A 21,754-nucleotide genomic window follows, 5' to 3' on the forward strand; every position below is an offset into this window, starting at 1 on the left:
ATTGAACAACACTTAGTCAAAATGCTGAGAAATCAAGACTGTGTTAATAAGCTAAAGGAACACGCTATCTGGCCCTGTCTCATAGAAATGTTATACAACTAATTTGAAACAACAAATATGTTTTCAGAGAAACATAATCTAAAGTGTATTAAGTTTTCTATTCATATAAAATGGAAATGTTGCCAATTAATGTATCTGGCAAGTCACAAAAATACTGGTTACTGAAGGGATAAGCTAAGGTTCACAAAAAAGCTTATTTCAGTTATCAGCAAAAAGTTCACTCAGAACATTTTTCAGCTGTTTTCCACCAAAATAGGCAATCTTGCAACACACCTTTTTTTCCTTTTATTATCCTTTCAATTAATATTTAACCAAAATTGCCATCTGTCTGTTGCCTTAACCAAATTGCATTTGTAGCCTGAACCCAAGACAAGAGTCTTTGTTATTACTTTTTCTTTCAATTAAAATGCAATGATGACGATGGCCGTAATGCTTTCATTGTCTAAGCCTAAGACAGAAGTCTGCATGCGAATCTGAATAACTGATGTCAAAGTCCTGCATCCTCCCCAGCCACGTCCTTACAAGGCCTACCTACTACATGAATGTAGAGTTATGTTATTTGTCCTGCAGAATTATCCTGATAACACTTACGCTACAACAACATAAAAAGCAATTTAGTAACACAAACAGACAGGGTTGTGCTATCAGTTCATTTTTGTACCATGCTCTTTATCAGTTTAAATGACTTGCTGCAGCAGAACATTAACAGCACAACATCCCATTTGTACTTTCACATCCAAATACTATATCCTCTCTGAAGAGGACTTCAGAGATGGAGGAGTCTGTATGCTCCTGCCTCCACTGACATGATGAGATCCAGTGGTGACTGGGGAGAAACTTGCAGCTCAGAGCGAATGTTTTCGGGAGAATTGCGTCAGATCAGCCATAAGGATGAGCCCTGGAGAGGGAGCAGACCAAGATGACTAGAGAAAGCACAGTGAGGTCAGTGGGGAAAGACTCTAAGAGTTTTACTGAGCTTTCAGACACAATAAGATGTAATTGGTGGACAAGAGACAGGAGTGACACTCTTCATTGAAACTAAATTTTATTTTGGAGATCATTTCCTCATTGTTCCATTCCAAGGATTCAGAAGGTTTTTTTTATCTGATGAAAAACTGCTATCGTATTGTATTTATAGTATGCAAAGTGCACCAGGAGAGCTGGTACGAAACCCAGAAGGGTTGAGATTTACCAAACTCTATGAACCGGACAAAGTTGTTGTTGATTTGTGGTTTGAGCCAGAGGAATGTCACCTTGCTTAATTAAGGGTGTTGGCAAGCTTCATTTACAAAATGTTACCAAAGAGTAACATTTATAAACAGTTAGATCATATTGATAGTGCGTCTGTTAGACATCAGAGAAGCGCTGCACTGTGACAGTCACAGACATAAAGAGAGGATAATCTGACTTAAAGTAAAACGCAAAAAACGTGCATGAAACAGGTGTACAGTGGCATAAAGGATGATGTTGGCAGGCTGTTCCAATATACTGTTCATATGTTTTCCAATGAAAAAATATAAATATAATCAAAATTCGCACATATCCCACATAATAATGAGCCAGTAATTTGTGCATAATCCATGTATGAAATGCTGCAATCATGTAACTAATGAGTTTACGAGAGTAAAGAAGGGAGCGGTCGTGTAAGGAGGAAGGTTGGAGTGGTGGAAAGGTCATAACACACAGGACTTTCTTTAGTTGTTTGGAACATGTGAATTCTAAGTGAACTTTGAGTTTTTATAAAACCTAAAAGTTTGGTAAAGATTTGTTAGGTGGCGTGCATGAGTTATTTACATGAATTCATGGTATTGTATGTAGAATTTTCTCTTCGATTCAACTACAATTTACCAGTGGTCCAGATCTGTCGTAGGGGAAAAAACTCCTCCTTGACCTGAAATTTTAATGCATTGATCTGGATGAATTTAGAGTGTAAAAAAAAAATCAATATTACTAAAATAGGTTTTCCCTGTGTTCCTTTTCCTGTCTCTCTCATGTTTCCACCTCCCCTGTGTGTCTGTGTGCTTTGGCCATGGCTTTCCCTCACCTGGCTCCTGATTCTACTTACACTCCTGTCCTCAATCATCTCATCAGCAAGCAGTACAAGAACCCATGGACTTCACTCACTCATCGCCAAAGTGTTTCAACAGACTCCGTGGTAGTTACGTCACGGCCACTCTGCAGGTTGTTACCAGAGTATTTTTTTCTCTGTTTCTTTGAGCCTATATTTGACAAATCTTGTGCCACAGATCTCCAGCTTCTGCCTCAATGCCATCTCCATCTGGACCTCCTCACCCTGCTTTCACTGCCCCAGCCAGTCCCAAATCCTCGTCCTCCGATCAGACCTGTCTGCCACTGCCTCCTCTCAACTGGCACATTCCCCAGCACTCTTCCCTAAAGAATCCCCTATCTTAATAACTCATCTGTGTACGAGTCTGCTTTTGGGTCCTACAAAAAAAAAAACAAACAAACAAAAAAAAAACACCACAACCATATCTTCATCATCATCATAATCATGGCTTGTCAGTTTAGCCAAAATTTTGTATTCACTTTATGATTTCACAGCATATTTAAGCACAGCAGCTTATATTATATTTGCTATAAATATTCTCTCACTCAAACAGCTACCTCAGGTTCTTTATGCAGGTTGCTGTTCAGCATCAACATATCCTTATGCAATGGTTTGTAAAGCTCTCTTCAAATGATGTTACATCCCTCACTTTAAGTTAAGTTATTTAAAGTTACAAAGGTTAGTTTTAGGAAAAAGGAACATCGATGGTAATGACAAACCTTAATGATAATGTACTGATGGGCTGAACTTTCAAGAGACAATCAAGATTTTGAATTTTTTTTAAAGGAACCACATTCAGCACACAAACTATTCATGTAGATTTTAGACACTTTGTTCACACTGTGGTGTAAATAAATTCATATGGTGCACAAGGCAGCACCTGAGAAGCAACTGTACACATTGGGCTCAATAGGGACAACTTGTGGGCAGGTGCAGCATGGTAGGTGTGGAGGAGAAGCTAGTATGTGCAACACAGAGATTAACCAGATGATTGAGATACAGAAGAGGAAAGAGAGGATGGAGCAGCTGTCGCCATGATGCTGCAAGAGAATTATGCAGTGCCTTTTTTGCCCAAAGCAGAACATTTAGTCAGAGTCATCCTGTTATCTAGCATCTAACAGCATTATCTGCACACACAATCTGCAATCCCTCACACCCTCTCACATTGTATTTTTCTCTTATTACCAAAGAACTGCTGTTTATTTTAGCCTATTTCCTGCTGTGTGTGTGTGTGTGTGTGTGTGTGTGTGTGTGCGCGCGCGCACATGCGTGTGTGTATGTGCGCTGATGTATAAATTAGATAAAGTATTACAATATTGCTCTAGGACAGAATTAAGATGTAGCAATGTACAGAAAAGCTGTGAAACAAGCTGGTTTACATTCATCATTTGTACTCATGTTTAATTTCACACAACTGGGCAACCGTGAACACCATAATACGATTATGTGAGTCCAGCCATGAAGTCTCACTTCTATATGAGTATGAATAAACAACTGAAATTGTAAGGACACATATTATGGACCAAACTGCGTGTAGCATTCTTTTTTTTTTTCTAAAATGTGCTCTTACATGTTGAATAGTTTGTGGTGGCCTTTGAAACCAGTCACTTATATATGTTTACAATAAAACCATCCCAAATCCATCCTGATTTTTTCCTCTTGCAATTAAAGTTAGTTTAGGAAAATCAAAAGTTGTATATAAGATCTCAACAAGCATATAAAAATAAGTTATTAAGGTATAAAGACTTTAAGGAAGTATTTCACTGATGGAAAGATGGTCTTTTCGTAAAACTAGGCTGTCTAAGCAGTAGAAAGAAGCAAAAACATTTGAAATCAGTGCTACATTACCAGATAAAATGGGAAAAAGGGGCCTGTGTGTATGTGTATCAACTGATTATAGCTAATAGACTTATGTCAGTTCTGCAATTCTCTGTCATTATAAAGGATTGGTTACAGAGTAAAATTAAATGAAGTGACTGTGCCTGCTCAAGAAATAATCCTGCCCGAAAAAAAAAAGCCAAACCAAAAGACCAAAACAAGCTATAATGTATTAATTAGTGAGCTCTAGAGACTTATTGTAGCCATAGGTTAATCTGCTATAGTGAATAAATGTATGCAGTTATTTCAGAAACAAAGTAAAGTGTTTACATTATATCCCATTTATTATTCACATTTTTTTACTTACAACATTTCATTGTTGAGCTTAACTAGATGTTGAGCAATATAAGTAATAAGACACATTGCAATTTTACATTAAAAACTTGTTTGACCTTGCTTTAAATAGAACTACTCACAAATGAGGCCATTGGGAGACAGCTGAAATGAGGAAAAAAGAATTTGAAGCCATCAAAAGTGGAGACAGACACAGTATACTCACAAGCTGCTACTGCAGAGCGTACACAATGCGTAATATCTATAAAAATAATATTCTTTGGAAAAATTAGATACAAAATGGATGCAGTACAATCTGAACTTTGCATTCATCTACCACAGGTTTCAATTTCAACAACCTTTAGTGCAGTGGCAAATCATGAATTCACTTAGCAAAGTTAACTTTGACTGGATTAAAGATTGTTTCACACTTTGAATACAAATTGAGTCATTAAACATTAAATGCTGGCAACACAAGGCCGAAATGTAAAATAATATCAATAACAATAATTAAATTTTTTTTAAAAAATCACTGTTTTGCAATAATCTTACAAAAAAACAAAGCAAAAGATTATAATATATTATAATAGATAATAATTTCTGACTTTGAAAAAGTTTAACAATAGGTCTTTTGCTTATCTTCTACAAGCACTCTTCCAATGGTCTGGAACTCGAGTGTACTCCAGTTGAGCAAATTCCCTGAGGGGAAGTTCAGATGGTCTGTATAGTTCCTCATCTCACAGGGGGATAGGATGTAATCCCACATGTGGAGATCAGACATCATGCCAACAAAAGACTGATTAATGTCAAAGCCTCCACCATGGGAATCCTGGTCCTGTGAATTTGCAGACATTTGAGATGAGATGACAGCTATATTGCATGTAATTCTATAGTTTTTTTTTCTAAAGCATTGTTTGAACACACAACCAAATCACAAAATAGCTCTGGAATATTTTGACATTTGGGAAGATTTATTTTGCTGACCCACTGAAAGTTAGATGAGAAGATGACTACCAATCTATTGATATGAGATTGGTATTGATCTTCTTACCAATCTCTTTGTGAAAAAAAAATAAATAAATAATCATCTCATTTCCCATAAGGTCAAACAATTCCTTTGCATATGTAAAGGAATAACTTTACCTGTCCTAAAACAATTATAATCGGCCCGTTGATGCTGGATCCAGAGCTGATCAATCTCCTACTTGAGGGCTTTCCATCCAACCACAGCTGCGTCAGTCCAGACACAGAGTCCCATGTGCAACAAACTGAGTGCCATGTGTTCAGACTGTAGTCCTGCCCTCTAAAGTCTACATGGTTATTCCTGATCCAGAGATCAATCTCATCATTTGCAGTATCCATGATTATTAGAATTTCATTGAAAACGGAGGGTGTGGCCAAAGAGAAAAGGGTGAGAGCTCTACGGAAGTCTGAAAAGGACCTGAAGGCAAGACATTATCATACATGTTGATTTTACTCCCAGAGGTATGATGTGTTGTGTTATTTATCTTACATATTCAACACTACCTGAGACAGACAGTTACAGCCCCCAGAACCTGTCTTGGTGTTGTCAGCCTCACATGATCTGAGTTGGTTGATTGGGGGAATGTGAACATTTTACCTGAAAGATCTATAAAAAGGAGAGAAATTCAAAATTGGACTGTGAAAAGTAAATTTTATACTGATAATAAACCAATGAATCAGTAAAGATATATTTAGTCTACATATGGAATCTGAATATTTTATGAAAAGAGGATTTGTAAAGACATAGGCTGAAGCTAAAAATCAGTTTACTTGCTTAATTGTGGTAACAAGTGTAAAACCTGTTGAGTATACTTTTATATCTGTAGAGCCACACCAAAAGTGCAGCGTAACTGAACTTTGTGCTCTGTCCTACTGCCCACAGCTATTGTCTGCCTCTTGGTGTTCCTCATGACACATTTGCCACTTTTTATGGAAAATTTACTCCAGACCTGCCAACCTGTACACATTTTGCGTAGCAGGTACATATTTCAACATAAAAGTTGACAAAAAGATTTTTTGCTCTAAAGTAAGAAAAAAGATGTTTTGTGAGTTTAACCAACAGCACTGAAGACTAACATTAATTGTTAAGAGACAGCAGCAACACACCAACGAGCCTTGAGTATGCAGAAAAGTAAAAGAAGAAGAAGGGTTTGTCTAATAACAGTGTCAGACTTATTCCCTTTGCCTTCACCCACCTATTAAAAAAACATTTGGAAGCAAAGATCATTGACAAATGTGTAATGTCATCTCAAGAGACAGTTGACAGGATCTGCAATCTTCAAATCAGTAGCAACACTCTGACTTTGATTAGATCCTTTTTGTACCATCTTCTCACTTTGGATGGCTTGTTCACCAGTATTTGAAGTTGGCAAGTTGGCAGATTGGGTTAAATGTCCCTGTGGCACACATGGCAGGGTCCTGTGTCCACATTGTAGTTTTTTTTCTTAGCATCACTGACTTTTTTCAGTTGCTCCCAATTAGGAGAGAGCCTATGCGACCACATGCAGCTTCCTTGAGATAAATTGCCACGCCCAGCATCTTTTTGCATCATTCAGAGAGGCGCTGGCATTTAACTGCCATCTATGCTGAGCTGTATGATATGTCAGTCAGAAAATATCAAAACAAAGAGAAAAAGACAATTTGTAGGAGCAGATCGGCTGAGCACTGAATGTTACTAGCGCTTTTATCACCATACACATTTTCCATCTGCTAAAGAAAATTTCTTTGTGGACACATGCTGAACATGGTTTTTTATAGTAGAATATTCGTAATATAGATTGTTGCAGTCAAACCTGTAACTATTTGTAATGTGAGAAGGACATCTTTGCATCCTCAGCTTTAAAAAAAATGCGAGAGCGTGCACCTTGGAAATTCCTATGCTTCTTTTTTCAACACTTTCTCCAAGATCAGCGGTGCTGGCATTGGAGCTGGAGACCCAGCCAGCTCGCTGCCTACCTTTGACCTGTTGGAACCTTTAACTTGTTTATGAAGGTGAGGCTGCAAATTGATCAAGTCATTTTCCTTTATAAAAAGTTATATGACAAAGTTATATATATTTTTTCTGTATAGTAATCTTTAAATGAATGTCAAAGATAGTAGGCTTATCCCTAGGGACAAAATTAATCATTTCTTTTTAGTTTTTTTTGCATTTGTTTTACAGTAAATTAGGGGAAAAAAATAACTTAACAACCAATAAGAGTGCTTATGAAGGTAACAAAAATCAAAAGATCTCAAACTCCTGGAAGCCATATGCACTTGCATGTTTCTGTCTTGTAATGTCTTCATTTTGCTTTTCCCTTTGTTAAATGAAGATTTTTTTTTTACCTTGAGGAATGGCAGCACATGCTGTCAGCATCACCAGTAGGAGCAGCAATGCCATCTGATACATAGATGAGTAAACCATACAAAATGCTAGAAGTTAATACAATAAGACAGATATCACAATACTTTTCTCTACCAGTTTGTAATAGACTGAAAGTAGTTTGCCTTTTCTCAAACTGTCCTTCTACAATATACAATCAAGGTAGAAAAGGGTAAAAATGTTTGTAATGCAGTCATGTTAAATTCCTCTATTTTGCAATATATATCGTGCCTTGATCTTACCTTGAATCTTGTGTCACGATGTTGTGATGTTGTATTGTATGGGACTTCGATAACACGTTGTGCGACATTTATACTTTCACTGCTTCCTCATTGCAGTTATTAGCGATGTTTTTGTCTTGTCTCCTTCCGTGTATGCAATTTATGGCTTCAGATTCAGTCATTTGGAAATGTAGATTATTAACTGAGGGCTGTTAAAACTGTCTTATAAGGCATATTCAACTTATCAAATTAGACTTTGAACTGCTTAATCACTATACAATACTATCACTATATCTGATAATACTATCACTGCTTAATCACTATACAATATAAGAAAACAAAGGAGAAAAAATACAAAACCATTAACAATATGGTTAAATTAAATAATGGAAGTAAATGTTTTTAACAATTTTATTGGCATATCTGTGCGAATACCAATGTCAGTCTGTTGGTCTGTCCATATAAATCGCTTCCATATAGATAGATCCCTTAACTTTAATGGATTTTTGCCCACGGTTTGTCACCAGCAGTGTAAAATTATAGATTGCCATAAAATTTGGTGCAGTCAGTACAAACAATATGACTTGTAATCTGTACTGTCCTCTGACAGTAAAGCCTTATCTCACTTCCTCATACAACAAAGATAGACACTGCATGTGGACTTCTACATTTATTCATTTATTACATTCATTCATCATATTTGTGTTTTGCATTTCACATCATCAAGCTAACCATTTACATAACGTATTTTATTCATGTTTTTGTGCATTACCCAATTCTATAGTTTATTCTATTTTTTTAATACTCCACGACTGTTCTGCACCTTCTTGTACAGCTTGCTGACGTGCTAAATTATTGCTGCATTTGCATGCTTCTGGGACAGTCCCAGTTTCTGAGTTGAGAAGTCACTCCTCCAACTTTAGTATGTTCATTAGCTTTAAGTTGTAATGTGAAAACATCATGGGTGCTGCAAAAACATGTGTTGTGTTTTATTGCCCAGAGTGTTAAAACAACATTACATTTTGCAGTTTTATATTTCAAAAGGATTTTGTCCCAGAATTGTTGCTACAGCAGTACATCCCCTAAAACTACTGAAATAATTGTTGCAAATTGCTTTAACAAATGCAAATAAAAAACTTTTCTAACTTATCTCAGTCACTCTACATGGTTACAACGTAACGTAATATGTTACACGCAATAGCCTATGTGTATTAATAAAATGTATGATATGTCTGAACATCTACTTTCCAAACCAAACATTTCATTCCATCTGCCAAATTTCTGCATTTATGAGGTCAATTTGGCAACGCATGTTCAAAAACGTTTGCAGTCTTTCGACTTGAGGATGCATTAAACCTGTGCGCCATCAGCAGGTTTGCATTTTCACTGTGAGCTTGTTAGCATACCGACATTGGCATTTAGCTCAAAGGAGCAGCCTCACGGAGCAGCTAGAATAACTGTTGACTTATTTGGTCTCACCCTACACCCTGTGCAAAGTGGTGCATAGCACAGTTCAACTGTCAATGAAACCAAAAGTTAAGTTCTGTTTACTCTTTCACTTTTATAGCTACAGTTCTTGTTATGCTGCTTAAATGTCCCAAAATATTTGCTACAGTGCCATTACTGCTCTTATTGCATTACTCTCCACAAAGAACAGTGTGAATAGCAGTGCATCAGATGCAGGCACACTTAGCTTTTAAAGGGAATGAGAGATGACAATCTGATTGCTGAATCTATGATTAATCAGGGAACCAAATAAAACATCTTTGCCCCAATGCGCCTTACTTTGTGCCCAGAGTATGCAGCATTTAACTAGCAAAAGAGATGTTAGACACTTCTTAAATGCGTATACACCATGCACTTTGGAAAATGGACTCTAGGTTATATTGTTTAGATATGGACCTTTGTCTTGTTTCACTTTGTACAACACTTGAGCAAGGCTAGCTCCTATTTTCTCATTGTTCCAGCTACAGTATGGCCAAGAACATACATAAACAGGTAGACTGTGGGTACCACCCCCTTTCCCTAACCCTAATTTAACCCTTAGTATTAACTACTACAAAAGCTGACTTCTGTAAAATAATAGAAATACTGTGTGCCATCAATTTAGATGGCTTAACTAAAGCTTCACGGTTCACGTCAGACTTCTGAAAGGAAATCAGATTTTGTGCTAATAGCTAATGGCCACTGACAATTCATGTAGACATACAACAGTCACCCTGAATAATAATAAACCAACAGTTAATTGCAAACTCATGTTGCCCTACTTTTCATCAGGAACCTGTTAGCTTAATGCAAGAGGCTCCTCTAAGTTCTCACTCACAATGCTTAATTATATCAATGTGAATATCAAAATAGAAGTGTTAGAACAATAGGAAGTGCTTAAGGTTCTACATGATTTGCTAAGGATTTGAAGATATACAAAAGGGCCCAGATTCTCTGTGGTTCAATTTCTTCGCAAGAGCGTCAGTCTCCCACAAGTGTGAACTGTTGGAGATGCATGAGGTGGCAGTGTTGGATGCAATACGTAAGATCATCTATGTGCATAGAAACTTGTTGCTGTTAATTACCAGCCTGTGTATTTCTTCTCAATATGAATGTGGATCCATGGGACAGACTTGTAGTTTTACACAATGAGAGACTGCCAGCAATTGTCTAAACAGAATAAGTGCATGTACAATCAAAATTCCATGTGGGAGTATATGTGTGATTTACTATCAAAGAACTTGAGAGAGGTACTGAATCATGGAGAAACTTTAGTTTTCTGCCAATTCTCTAAATAAGCCCAGTTCATATATAGGGGAGTAATTACAAAGTGCTGAAGTACCATTGAATCAAAACATTGTTTATTTTGGTGTCTGAAATAGGTAAGTGCCAAGATCAGTGCAATTGAAACTCAGTTAAAGCTGCATTTATCAAATTTTGTCCAGTAGGGGGCATAACTTTAAAAAAACAGGCTGATAGATCCACAGCATTTCAGAGTGATACTTTTCTGTTGGGTAATCACAATGAGCATAAGATGTGGTCATTTGATATACTTTTTGTTTTTTTCTATTCTGATCAAGATCTCTATGTTTTGAAAAACTACAGGAAAATGAAAACCGTTCAGGAAATATTGTTCGTGAGCATAATCAGTTTTGCAGACTGAAGACTGACATTTAATCGAGAAACACTATTGAATGTCACATTTTGGCTAATAAGTACCTGTGACTTTTGCTGTTCTCACACCCATTTCCACATTTAATTCATATTCGTCCTTCTGATCTAAGAAAGTCAAAAGGATTACCAAACATGAACAACTTTCTCCCATATCTAAAAGCTAGAGAGCTAAAACTCAAACTTGTGCTGGCATAGGGTAAAAAGTCTTGACCTGCTCCATAGACAACAACTTGGAAAAGACATAATAGATGATGAGAGCACCTAGGGGAATGTTTTGAGTATATAGCTACATTTTAGGTTTCAGAACTGAGAACACCATAATAGAAAAAAGTTCATTTGGGTATATAAAAGAAAATAAACTTTTCGTGGGTCCACAAAATAAGTTAGCAGGCCAAGACTATGTATAAATCTGTGACAAATTTTAGACTTACTTCTCAGGTTTCTTTGAAAGAGATATCTCATGTTCACAAATATTTATTTTACTCTCATAGGCCACTGAAATAACATCGGAATTCTTAATGTAGAGGGTGTTCCCTTTTAAAGCTACATTATTGCCAAAGACATAAGTTATCAAAGATAACCAGAAAACTACTTTACTTGTAAACTCTAGTGTATATGTTGATGAGCATAGAAGCACAAAATGTGTGATAGATGGCAATGGTTTAATGTTTAGACACAGACCTTTATTTTATCTTCTATCACCACTCTGTCTGTGATCTGGAACTCCAGTGCACCCCAGTTGAGGACGTTCCCTGGAGTGAAGTTGAGTTCATCCATGTACTTCTGGATCTGACATGGGGATAGGACGTAGTCCCACATGTGGACATCGGACATCATGCCGACGAAAGACTGATTCATGTCAAAGTCTCCACCATGGGAATCTTGCTCCTGTAGATTGCAGAGGTTTAAGATACAGTAAATAAAAGCCAAATTGTGCCATGTTTGCATTGAAATCTTTACACTGGAGACAAACAAATCATCTGTCAACAGTTAACAATATAACAATGTACAGCATTTGTTTAAGGACCATGGTGTGCATTCATACAACTGTACCTGTCCTAACATAATTATAGTGTCTCCTCTGATTTGTATTCCAGTGCCGAGAAATTTCTTAATTGAAGGTTTTCCATCAAGCCACAGCTGCACCAGTCCAGACGTAGGGTCCCATGTTGTACAAATGGAGTGCCACATGTTTGGCTTGTAGTCCTGCCCTCCATATTTTACATTTTTATCCCAAATATGGGGCTCCATCTCTTTGTTTACTGCGTCCCAGATTATCAGAATGGCATTGGAGTTAGAGGGTGTGGACACAGAGATAAAGGCATGGTCTCTTGTAAGTTCTGTAAAGGATCTGTAGACATTGCAAAAATATAATCATGCATTATAGATTTCACAGTCAGAGATGCAGTGGGTTGTTTTTTGCATTTTGCACATTCATTGTTACCTGTGACACACAGTTACAGCACTGAGATCCTGTCTTGATGTTGTCAGTCTCACATGAGCAGAGTTTGAATATTGTGGAAAGGTGAACATTTTACCTGACAGATCTGAAAATTGAGAGAGAGAATTTTTGTTGTTGTTGTTGGCATAGACTCTAATTTTTAAAACCATTAAGTAAGGCTTAAAGCTTACTGTTATCATTCTTCTTATTATTATTGTTATTATTATTATTATACATAAATTGTGGGAACACGTAACATATTATGATTTTAATTTATGTAAAATCCTCCTGCAGGAAATTAGAAGAATGCGGCTCTTGAACTTAATTGTCATACATGTGAACATGCATGTAAACTTTGCTCTGCATGTCATCCTTTAAGATTTAGAAGGAGAAGTGGAAGAGGGATCCCTCCTCAGTCACTCTTCCTGAGGTTTCTACCATTTTTTTCCACCTGTTGTTCAGATTGTGATTTGTGATAATGGGCTTTAAAATTGAATTGATTTAAGCATTTTTGCTTATTGTTTTGTCCAATATCTATTAATTTTGCACACATTCTTACATAGGGGATTTTCCTCACAAATGAAGTATAAAGTTCCAGATTAAAAGCGGATTGAGCACTACTGTTTTCATTGTGACGAGTAAATAAAATGTCTTCAATTAAGAAAATTCACACTTAGTTAAAAATAAAAATACCCAAGTTTCATATTGAAACATAATATTGTAATTTGCTTTTCTTTTAACTTTGTAGAAATTTATCAACAATACAAAAAGTATTTGTTGCAACAAATGAAATAGATATTGTATATGCCAAGAGACAACATTGGTAATTTGGATAACAATATTTGACATTTTTGTCTAATTAAAGAGTCCTGTTTTATCTAAAGGAATAAGGTAGAAATATAATTTTTTTTTTGTGCCTCAAGAGCACTGAATGATGTGTGTGCAGAAAAAGCAAAGTTAAAGGTAAATGTCAAAAGATTGCTACAAACATTGACATTTAAATCTTTTAATTTATTTATTTTTATTTATTTTGTTATTATTTTATTATTACCTTCTGGACTTGCATCACATGCTGTCAGCATCACCACCAGCAGCAAAGACTTCATCTAGCACAAAGTTAAAAAGACACCATGAAAAACACTCTTTGTGTCTTTTAAACTACATCTCTGTGTCAAAGACTAGAAATTAATTTACTCTTAAACTTCAACTACTTCAACAAATAATACATGTGGAAAATGTAAAATAATCACAACAAAAAAAAAAAAAGTTAGACTCACTTTTAATTTCCAGTTTTGCCTGTCCTAGAAGTCTGTGTCTGGATGTTGTGATCGGTGGCAAAGGGTTCGTGAGTTTATAACACTCACCGTTTCCCTGTTTTTCTATGCATGTCTCTGCATTTCCTTCCTTTAGTCAGTCTACTTCAGCATTTTTTGGCATCAGAATACCATTGTGTGAAAAAAACGTTACCCCACACAAAGTGTTTCTCTCTGAATCAGCAAAGTTTGGAACAAAAGCTCTTCCTCATGTTGAAATAGTCGTTGTTTTGTGTTACATACACATATAATTGTGAAGACCTCAACAAAGCTCAAGTGATGTTGGCCTACATGTGACATTTTTTGTCTCTTTTGTTCAGAGAATTTAATTCACTGTCTTGAAAACTGTCAATTCTTAAAGACTGCAGAGTACAATATTTTCATAGATCATAGTAGTTGCTCAATTATCTGTGTTGTTTTTGTGTTTTGAAAAAATCCATCCTTGTTACACATGCATAGGCAGATCATCTGCACACATCATTTCATCTGCACATTAAGTTGATCACTTATGACTTACTTGAGAAATCTTGCACGCTTTCTTCATTCACTTCAGATTAAATAACTTGACTTCAGATTAAATAACTTGACATAACAACAACGTTGAGGGCATAACCTTTTTTATTTTTTTCATATGCAGTAAAGGACATGTGCATGTAGCAATGCAGTTTTCACTGGTGGGTGGACTGAGGTTTTGCTTATTAAGACTCTTGTATCCATGTGAAATTGTATGTGCATGTGTAATTGCACCTGACAATGATGTAACAATACATGAAAGACACACTCTATAATGAAGAACCAGTGGATTTTCAGGTCTTTGATGTTTCAGACGAAAATTGTTACTTGAACAGAGCTAAAAAGACCCTCATATGTAAAACAGAAAAAAAAAGGATTTAGAAAATAGCACTTTTTTATTTATGAGAAATCATTTTAGACAAGAAGTAGGCATGATTCAATTAAACCCTTAACATTACCAAAAACCAGATTTTGACTCTTTAAGACTGTGATAAGACTGTGATGGTTTTGTTTTATTGTTTAGACACAGGTCATTTGTTTATTTTCTAGTCGCACTCTCTCTATTATCTGGAACTCCAGCGCACTCCAGTTGAGGACGTTTCCTGAAGTAAAGTTGAGTTCATCCGTATACTTCTGGATCTCACAAGGGGAGAGGACATAGTCCCACATGTGGATATCAGACATCATGCCAACGAAAGACTGCTTCGAGTCAAAGCCTCCACCATGGGAATCCTGCTCCTGTAGATTGTAGAGGTGTAAGATACAGTAAATAAGAAATAACTTGCAATGTTTGTATTGAAATCTGTATACTAGAGAGACATTTACAGCATTTGTTTTAAGACCACTGTACCTGTCCTATAAGAATTATAGTGGATCCTCTGATGCCTGCTCCAGAGCTGACATATTTCCTAATCGAAGGTTTTCCATCAAACCACAGCTGCACCAGTCCAGTCGTAGAATCCCATGTGGTACAGATGGAGTGCCACGTGTTCAGCTTGTAGTCCTGCCCTGCAAATTCCGTCTTTTTATCCTTGATATGGGGCTCCAACTCCTTGTTTGCCTCATCCCAGAAAATCAGAAAGCCATTTGCATTGGAAGGTGTGGACAAAGAGAAGAGGATGTGGTCTCTTTTGAGATCTGTAAAGGATCTATAGATATGGCAAAGACATTATCATACTTCTCGCTGTCAAGAGATTCAGGTTGTTTTATGCATTTTGCAAATTCAGTTACCTGTGACAGATGGTTACAGCATCGAACTCCTGTTTTGTTGTGGTCATTTGCACACGTGCTGTGTTGCTTTGTAGTGGGAAGGTGAACATTTTTCCTGACAGATCTGAAAAGAGAGTATAGTATTTTATGATAATATATATATATTGTAAATTCCATAACCAATAAGGTGAAGGTAAAACTTGACTAAATGTATTTTTATGATGATGATGATGATGATGATGATGATTATTATTATTATTATTATTATTTATTTATTTATCTATTTATTTATTTATTTATTTATTTTTGGTTTGCCTTTTCTTTTATCCACCAGTATTTTTGGCTATATCGAGCAGTTCCAGGCACATGGACACCCAGGCAAGCTTCCCTGGTGCCAACCATAAAATAAAATGCATCATTTTAAATATTATTCAAATTATTGTTATTACCATTTAAATTGTATGTGTTTATTACTAACACGAAGAGCTAATGAGACATTAACACAGACAAACAACTTCCCAAATAATAATAATTTTAAAAAATGGTATGTGCACTACGGTACGCCTCTTCATTTTCTCTTATTCAAGTGCACCCCCCGTACACACCGCTCAACTATTAACGTTATGTTTGATATTTTTAATGTCCAAAAAAAAAAAGAAAAGAAAAATGGAAAATTGATAGGTCGCTGCCTATGTTGCCTATACATAGATCCACCAAAGGTGTCGAGAAAAAAAACAATTTCACGGTCAGTTATGAAACCATAAAGACAACCAAGAATGACATTTAGACAATGCTGTTGTTTATTTTTCTGTTGGCATGTTAGATTTATTACAAATCATCTTGATAATTTTGTAAAACAAGTAAGCTGAGAATTATAAAAGTGTGTGAAAATGGAATATAATAAATTATATTAACAGATAAAATAGATATGTGTGCGTAGACAACATTGGTGGTATAGGACAAGATATTTATATCTTTTGTTCTTTTCAGTCTGCCGTATTTGTTAGAAGAGTATTGTGTGATATGTGCGGAAAAGTACACTTAAAGGTAACTTGCACCAAACTGCATCAGATCCCCTTAGTGAAGGAAGAATTTATTTATTTATTTACCTTGTGGACTTGCATCACATGCTGTCAGCACCGACAGCAGCAGCAAAAACTTCATCTAACACAAATAGAAAAAGACATCATGAAAAATGGTCTCTATTTTTTTGATACAATAAATCCAACACTTTTGAGACGCTACTCGCACTTTGTGTGCCTGTTTTTACCTTGGACTGCTACAATACACAATACAGGTGGGTAAAGTTTAAAATAAAAAATAAAAAAAAAACTGTTTTGCATGTCTTACCTTAAAATCTGTGTGTTGATGTTGTAATCAGCAGTAGGACTGTGAGTATACTCAGTGCTTCCTTATATCTCTCTGCATCTCTGTGCTTCCTTTATCTACTTCTATATTTTTTTGGCTTCAGATTCCTGTTACGTAAAAAAAGGCGTTATCATACCCAAAGTGTTTTTCACTGAATCAACAAAATTTACAATGAAAGCTTTTCCTCATGTTGAAACATTAATTGTTCTGTATTACAAATGTACATTACAAGTACAGTAGGCCTACATGTGACCACATTTTAATCACTGTCTTGTTTTTACTACATCTAAATGAAATAATGGCCAAGTCAAGACAATTTTATTTATAAAGCCCATTATCACAAAACACAGTTTGCCTCAGAGGGCTTTACATTATGACATCCCTCTGCCCTTAGATCCTCACATCATCTAAGGAAAAACTCCTCCCAAAAAACCCTGTAACAGGGGAAAAAATGTTAGAAACCTCAACCCCACCAACCTTTAGTATAGCTTGCAGAGAATATATTAATTTCTACTTTCTTAAATTGTTCCTTTACTATCTGTGTGATGTTTTGTGTTTTACATCTATCCTTGTTATTCATGACATGCTCATCTGTGCACATCAATTAATCTGAGTACATATTAAATGTTGATGAGTCGTGAATAACATCAGAGATGTTCCATGATTTCTTCATTCACTTCAGATTAAATAACGTGACACTAAACATTAAGGGCCTATTTGTTCTCTACCCTTAAGATGTTGTGAGTCTTTTTTGTGCAATGTAGACCCTAAAAGCAATGCATTTTTCATTGGGTGGTGATATGTTTCTACACTTGCATTTCACTTGTTTGGGGTCTTGTTTGATTGTGCAAAGGTGATTGGACTGAGGTTGTGTTTATTCAGAAATTTTGTTTCAGTGTCAAATTGAAACATTTTTTAGTTAGAAGAATTAAGTTTCCCTCTCCATAGCCTACATGTTTAAAAGTGTGTATACTTTTTCACATTATACTAAAAACAAATTCTGACAGGGACTGACAAGCAGATCTAGTCTTTGTGTCACAGCTCCGGCCGTAACTCCTGGTTTTCCTTGTGTTTCTCTCCTAGTTTTGTTTTAATGGTTAACAGTACATTGCTTTGGGTTTATCTTCTATCAGCACTCTGTCTGTGATCTGAAACTCCAGCGCACTCCAGTTGAGGATATTCCCTGGAGTGAAGTTGAGTTCATCCATGTACTCCCGGATCTCACAAGGGGAGAGGGTGTAGTCCCACATGTGGACGTCAGATATCATGCCAACGAAAGACTTATTTATTTCAAAGCCACCACCGTGGGAATTCTGTTCCTGTAGAGATTGTGGATAAATAGTATTCATTTTGCACAATATATATCTAATATTTCAAGATTTTATTGATTAAATAGAGTTTAGCCATATCTGTACCTGTCCTAAGAAAATTATAGCATGGCCGCTGATGTGTGATCCAGGACTAACATATTTCCTCGTCCAAGGTTGTCCATCAAACCACAGCTGTGCCAGACCAGATCTGGAGTCCCATGTGGAACACATGGAGTGCCACATGTTCAACATGTAGTCTTGCCCTGTAAATGCTGCAGATATGTCTAGGATAAAGACATTGATCGCATCCCTTGCAGCATACCTGAATATCATGAAGCTATTGTCAGCAGAGGGTGTGGCAAGAGAGAAAAGAACGTGGTCTCTCCTGAGGTCTGTGATGAACCTGTCGACATTGGAAATGAATGATCATTCATGCTGCCCTTTCACAAAAAGAGATACAGTGGATGTTTTAATTTATTTTAATCAATGAATTCTACCTGAGACACACAGTTGCAGCATAGAACTTCTCTCTTGTAGTATTTAGTTGCACACGTGCTGTGTTGCTTTGTTGTGGGAAGGTGAACATTTTACCTGACAGATCTAGAAAAAAAAGAGAGAGACTTGTAATTGATGATTGATGTAAGTCTATTAAAAATATATGTATTACAAAAAGACATTTTGGGTGTAATATTTTTACACCTTAAAAAAACAAACTGTTTTTGTGATACAAAAACAGTTTGTGATACAATTGTGATAAATAATGATTGAAAGTCCTTGAACAAAATTTTAGCTCCCACATTTCTGGAAGGTGTTTATATATATATTCACAAGATAATAACTTATTACCACAAGATCTTGTGTGCATATGATAATAACTTTTGGGGACTGTAAGTGCTCCATAGAATTTCACGCAGCAAAATGAGAAATTATGTATAATTATGTGTAATTATGTGAACTAAGCAGCAAATAGGCTTTATGTAGTACAGCGCAAATTACATTTTCTATTAACATAATGAGAACATATTGCTGGTTAATATATCCAGAAAGTCCCAAAAGACTGATTAGCAACATGTTAACTAAAAAGGAATTTTATTTGTTGTCTGCCAAAATAGACAATCTTGTAATACAGTATCCAGTTGTAGTAACTACAGCATTTGTCATGATCCTGGGTTTTGTTATATTATTGACTTTGTTATGGGGTTTTCTGTTATGTTTTTTTTTTGTTAATCATGTTCTGTTTCTTGATTTATTTTGTAGTATCACTCCTTGTGTGTCATGTCTGGTTTTACTTTATGTACTGTGTGTGTTTTCCCTGTTGTTGTTGTTTTTTCCCTTATGATTTTCCTGTCTTTAGTTCTCCCTGCCTTTGTTTTTTTTTACCTCCGGTTTTTAGCACACCTGTCTGTTATTAGTCTCATTTGTCCTTCCTTGTTAGAGCTTTACCTGTTCTGTTTTAGTCTTGTTTGCTCCACCCTTATGTTCCCTCTCGTTCGATTTTCAGCCAATCCCTGTTTCCCTCCTTTCCCACCTACGCCAGCTGTGTGTTGTTCTGCTGATTAGCCTTTTGTGTTTATATACATGTGTTCCCTTTTGTTCCTTGTCAGTTTGTCTGTGACTCTACCCTGTGATCCTGCCTATCCTCCCTGCTGTGATCCTAGGCAGATCCTTCAGAATTGGCAGCGATTACATTGCCACAACATGTAATTCAAAAAAGCAGTTTACATACTAATGTTATTTCTGGGAGACAGGGTTAACACTCCTAATGTGGACAACCCATCCATGATTTATAAAAAAAGAAAAAAAAAAAGCTCTAAGGAAGATCACAAGTCCCATGCAAAGAGACAATTTTTTTTATAACAAAACCCTTTTACTAGTGTACTTATTGTTTAAGCCACAAGGTTCACAGTAGAACAGCGTATAAAAAGCCTTTATTGTCATTATATAATGTACAACAAAATCAACATCTAGCATTGATATGTAAAACAGAATTAAATATTAGTATTACTATTACAAGCATGCTACTGGTAAAAATGTTACACTATAACTTAAAACAATAGAATTCACATTTTTTAGGGTATGACATAGACAGTAAATGCCTGTAGGCAACATTAGTGATGGTGTCATTTAGTGTGTTATTAATAAAGATGATATAGAAGATTTTTACCTTGAGGACTTGCAGCACAGACCGTCAGCATCACCGTTAGAAGCAAAAACTTCATCTAATACAAGGACAAAATGCCACAATGGAAAATGTGTAGATTTATTCAATAACTTCAATAACTAAAACATTTGGTGTTGCCACTAATACTTTCAATGCCAGCATGAAAACATGGACAACAAGTGAATACACTGCTACTTGCCTTGGCCTGCTGTGATACACCATATAGACAGAACAGGCAAAAAAAGTTAATTTTGTTGTTGTGCACATCATTCCATGATCTTACCTTAAAGTCTATCAGGCTTTTGTGTGCAAAAAGGAATAAGAGTTTCAGATGCTTGCCACTTCCTCATTGAAGTCAGTTTATAATGCCATTCTGTATCCTATTGCTGTTTCTGACTAATGTTTCATTATCCCATCATTTCTGTTGGTTAAACAGAATTCGGGCTGATGTTGAAACACAAACTTCTGCATTTTTTCAACTGACTTGTGGTGCTTTTCTGTTACTAAATGGTAAATTGACTATACTTGTATAGTACTTTTCTAGTCTTATTGACCACTCAAAGCTCTTTAACACTACATGTCACATTCACCCATTCACACACACATTCACACACTGGTGGCTGAGGCTACACTGGTGCCACCTACCACTCAGTAATCATTTACACACAGTCACACTCCGATGACGCAGCATCGGGAGCAATTCAGTATCTTGCCCAAAGATACTTCGACATGTTGCCCGGAGCTGGGGACTGAACCGCTGACCTTCTGATTAGAGGATGACCGACTCTAACTCTGAGCCACAGCCGCCCCATTACCAGAAAGGGGCTAAATATCAGAGCTACAGACACAAATACCCAGATTTTAACCATGTGACGAATATCTTTGTTTTACTTGTTGTTTTCTCTCCTTCTATCCTTTTATCCTTTTGCAGGTGTGTGTTTGTGTGTGTGGCCTGTTTTCTGAATGCATTCAATCATGTGACATCACACTACAATATGTGCATGCCCACTTGTCTGTTAGATGGTTGCTTGATCGTGTGTCACAAACAACTAGCAGTTATCAGTTCTGTGCTTTCTTCACTACCTCCACGATCAACTAAAATGACTTGCTGCAGCACGACATCAAGGGCCTATCTTTTCTGTCACATTCAAATATTATTTCCTCTCTGCAGAGGACTTCAGTGATGTAGGAGTCTGCACACTCCTCTCTCCACTGATGTGATGAGATCCAGTAGTGACTGGGGAGAAGCCTGCAGCTCAGAGCAAATGTTTCCTGGAGAACGGCATCAGATCAGCCAGAGGGATGAACCCTGGAGAGGGATCAGACCGAGACGACTAGACAGAGCACAGTCAAGTCAGCAGGGAAAAACTCTCAGAGTCTGATTGAGCTTTCAGA

The 21,754-nt window shown here is 36.4% G+C and overlaps 4 protein-coding genes across 6 annotated transcripts; all 4 read right to left on the minus strand.

Moving 5' to 3' along the window:
* Positions 1-4,264: 4,264 nt before the first annotated feature.
* Positions 4,265-8,064, minus strand: LOC148188247 (jeltraxin-like). 3 transcript variants are annotated; one of them, XM_088084212.1, is made up of 5 exons: positions 7,907-8,064; positions 7,628-7,682; positions 5,807-5,909; positions 5,423-5,720; positions 4,265-5,114 (listed from the first exon to the last, which is right to left on the minus strand). In XM_088084212.1, the coding sequence occupies exons 2-5, from the start codon at positions 7,680-7,682 to the stop codon at positions 4,896-4,898; spliced, it is 675 nt and encodes a 224-aa protein (XP_087940338.1). In that variant the 5' UTR covers positions 7,907-8,064; the 3' UTR covers positions 4,265-4,895. The 3 variants fall into 3 exon arrangements, with proteins under 3 accessions (XP_087940338.1, XP_087940339.1, XP_087940337.1); XM_088084213.1 differs by lacking the exon at positions 7,628-7,682 and having other exon boundaries at positions 7,907-7,930; XM_088084211.1 differs by lacking the exon at positions 7,907-8,064 and having other exon boundaries at positions 7,628-7,703.
* A 483-nt stretch (positions 8,065-8,547) lies between these two features.
* On the minus strand, positions 8,548-13,892 carry LOC121945660 (C-reactive protein-like). The gene is made up of 5 exons (XM_042489957.2): positions 13,763-13,892; positions 13,537-13,591; positions 12,489-12,591; positions 12,098-12,395; positions 8,548-11,932 (listed from the first exon to the last, which is right to left on the minus strand). Exons 2-5 carry the CDS (start codon positions 13,589-13,591, stop codon positions 11,714-11,716), a joined length of 675 nt encoding a protein of 224 aa, XP_042345891.2. The 5' UTR covers positions 13,763-13,892; the 3' UTR covers positions 8,548-11,713.
* Positions 13,893-14,398: 506 nt separating this feature from the next.
* Positions 14,399-17,034, minus strand: LOC121945112 (serum amyloid P-component-like). The gene is made up of 5 exons (XM_042489137.2): positions 16,871-17,034; positions 16,630-16,684; positions 15,542-15,644; positions 15,162-15,459; positions 14,399-15,049 (listed from the first exon to the last, which is right to left on the minus strand). Exons 2-5 carry the CDS (start codon positions 16,682-16,684, stop codon positions 14,831-14,833), a joined length of 675 nt encoding a protein of 224 aa, XP_042345071.1. The 5' UTR covers positions 16,871-17,034; the 3' UTR covers positions 14,399-14,830.
* A 155-nt stretch (positions 17,035-17,189) lies between these two features.
* On the minus strand, positions 17,190-21,669 carry LOC121945111 (C-reactive protein-like). Its single transcript, XM_042489135.2, has 5 exons — positions 20,643-21,669; positions 20,363-20,417; positions 18,696-18,798; positions 18,304-18,601; positions 17,190-18,207 (listed from the first exon to the last, which is right to left on the minus strand). Exons 2-5 carry the CDS (start codon positions 20,415-20,417, stop codon positions 17,986-17,988), a joined length of 678 nt encoding a protein of 225 aa, XP_042345069.2. The 5' UTR covers positions 20,643-21,669; the 3' UTR covers positions 17,190-17,985.
* Positions 21,670-21,754: the final 85 nt, after the last annotated feature.

Source organism: Plectropomus leopardus, chromosome 11 (assembly GCF_026936395.1).
Source record: "Plectropomus leopardus strain MGB_pleo_1.0 chromosome 11, ASM2693639v1, whole genome shotgun sequence".
NCBI classification, from domain to species: Eukaryota; Metazoa; Chordata; class Actinopteri; order Perciformes; family Serranidae; genus Plectropomus; species Plectropomus leopardus.

What these genes read in the sequence shown, in the direction of transcription:
- LOC121945111 (XM_042489135.2), bottom strand. Translation starts at nt 20,417, where the DNA reads ATGAAGTTTTTGCTTCTAACGGTGATGCTGACGGTCTGTGCTGCAAGT. An exon ending in CTGTGCTGCAAGTCCTCAAG is followed by an intron (nt 18,799 to 20,362) that starts GTAAAAATCTTC and finishes TTTTTTTTCTAG; the next exon opens with ATCTGTCAGGTAAAATGTTC. An exon ending in GCTGCAACTGTGTGTCTCAG is followed by an intron (nt 18,602 to 18,695) that starts GTAGAATTCATT and finishes CAATGTCGACAG; the next exon opens with GTTCATCACAGACCTCAGGA.
- LOC121945112 (XM_042489137.2), bottom strand. Translation starts at nt 16,684, where the DNA reads ATGAAGTTTTTGCTGCTGCTGTCGGTGCTGACAGCATGTGATGCAAGT. An exon ending in ATGTGATGCAAGTCCACAAG is followed by an intron (nt 15,645 to 16,629) that starts GTAAATAAATAA and finishes CTCTCTTTTCAG; the next exon opens with ATCTGTCAGGAAAAATGTTC. An exon ending in GCTGTAACCATCTGTCACAG is followed by an intron (nt 15,460 to 15,541) that starts GTAACTGAATTT and finishes CCATATCTATAG; the next exon opens with ATCCTTTACAGATCTCAAAA.
- LOC148188247 (XM_088084211.1), bottom strand. Translation starts at nt 7,691, where the DNA reads ATGTATCAGATGGCATTGCTGCTCCTACTGGTGATGCTGACAGCATGT. An exon ending in ATGTGCTGCCATTCCTCAAG is followed by an intron (nt 5,910 to 7,627) that starts GTAAAAAAAAAA and finishes TCCTTTTTATAG; the next exon opens with ATCTTTCAGGTAAAATGTTC. An exon ending in GCTGTAACTGTCTGTCTCAG is followed by an intron (nt 5,721 to 5,806) that starts GTAGTGTTGAAT and finishes TCTTGCCTTCAG; the next exon opens with GTCCTTTTCAGACTTCCGTA.
- LOC121945660 (XM_042489957.2), bottom strand. Translation starts at nt 13,591, where the DNA reads ATGAAGTCTTTGCTGCTGGTGGTGATGCTGACAGCATGTGATGCAAGT. An exon ending in ATGTGATGCAAGTCCAGAAG is followed by an intron (nt 12,592 to 13,536) that starts GTAATAATAAAA and finishes CTCAATTTTCAG; the next exon opens with ATCTGTCAGGTAAAATGTTC. An exon ending in CTATAATTATGTTAGGACAG is followed by an intron (nt 11,933 to 12,097) that starts GTACAGTTGTAT and finishes TGCAATCTACAG; the next exon opens with GAGCAAGATTCCCATGGTGG.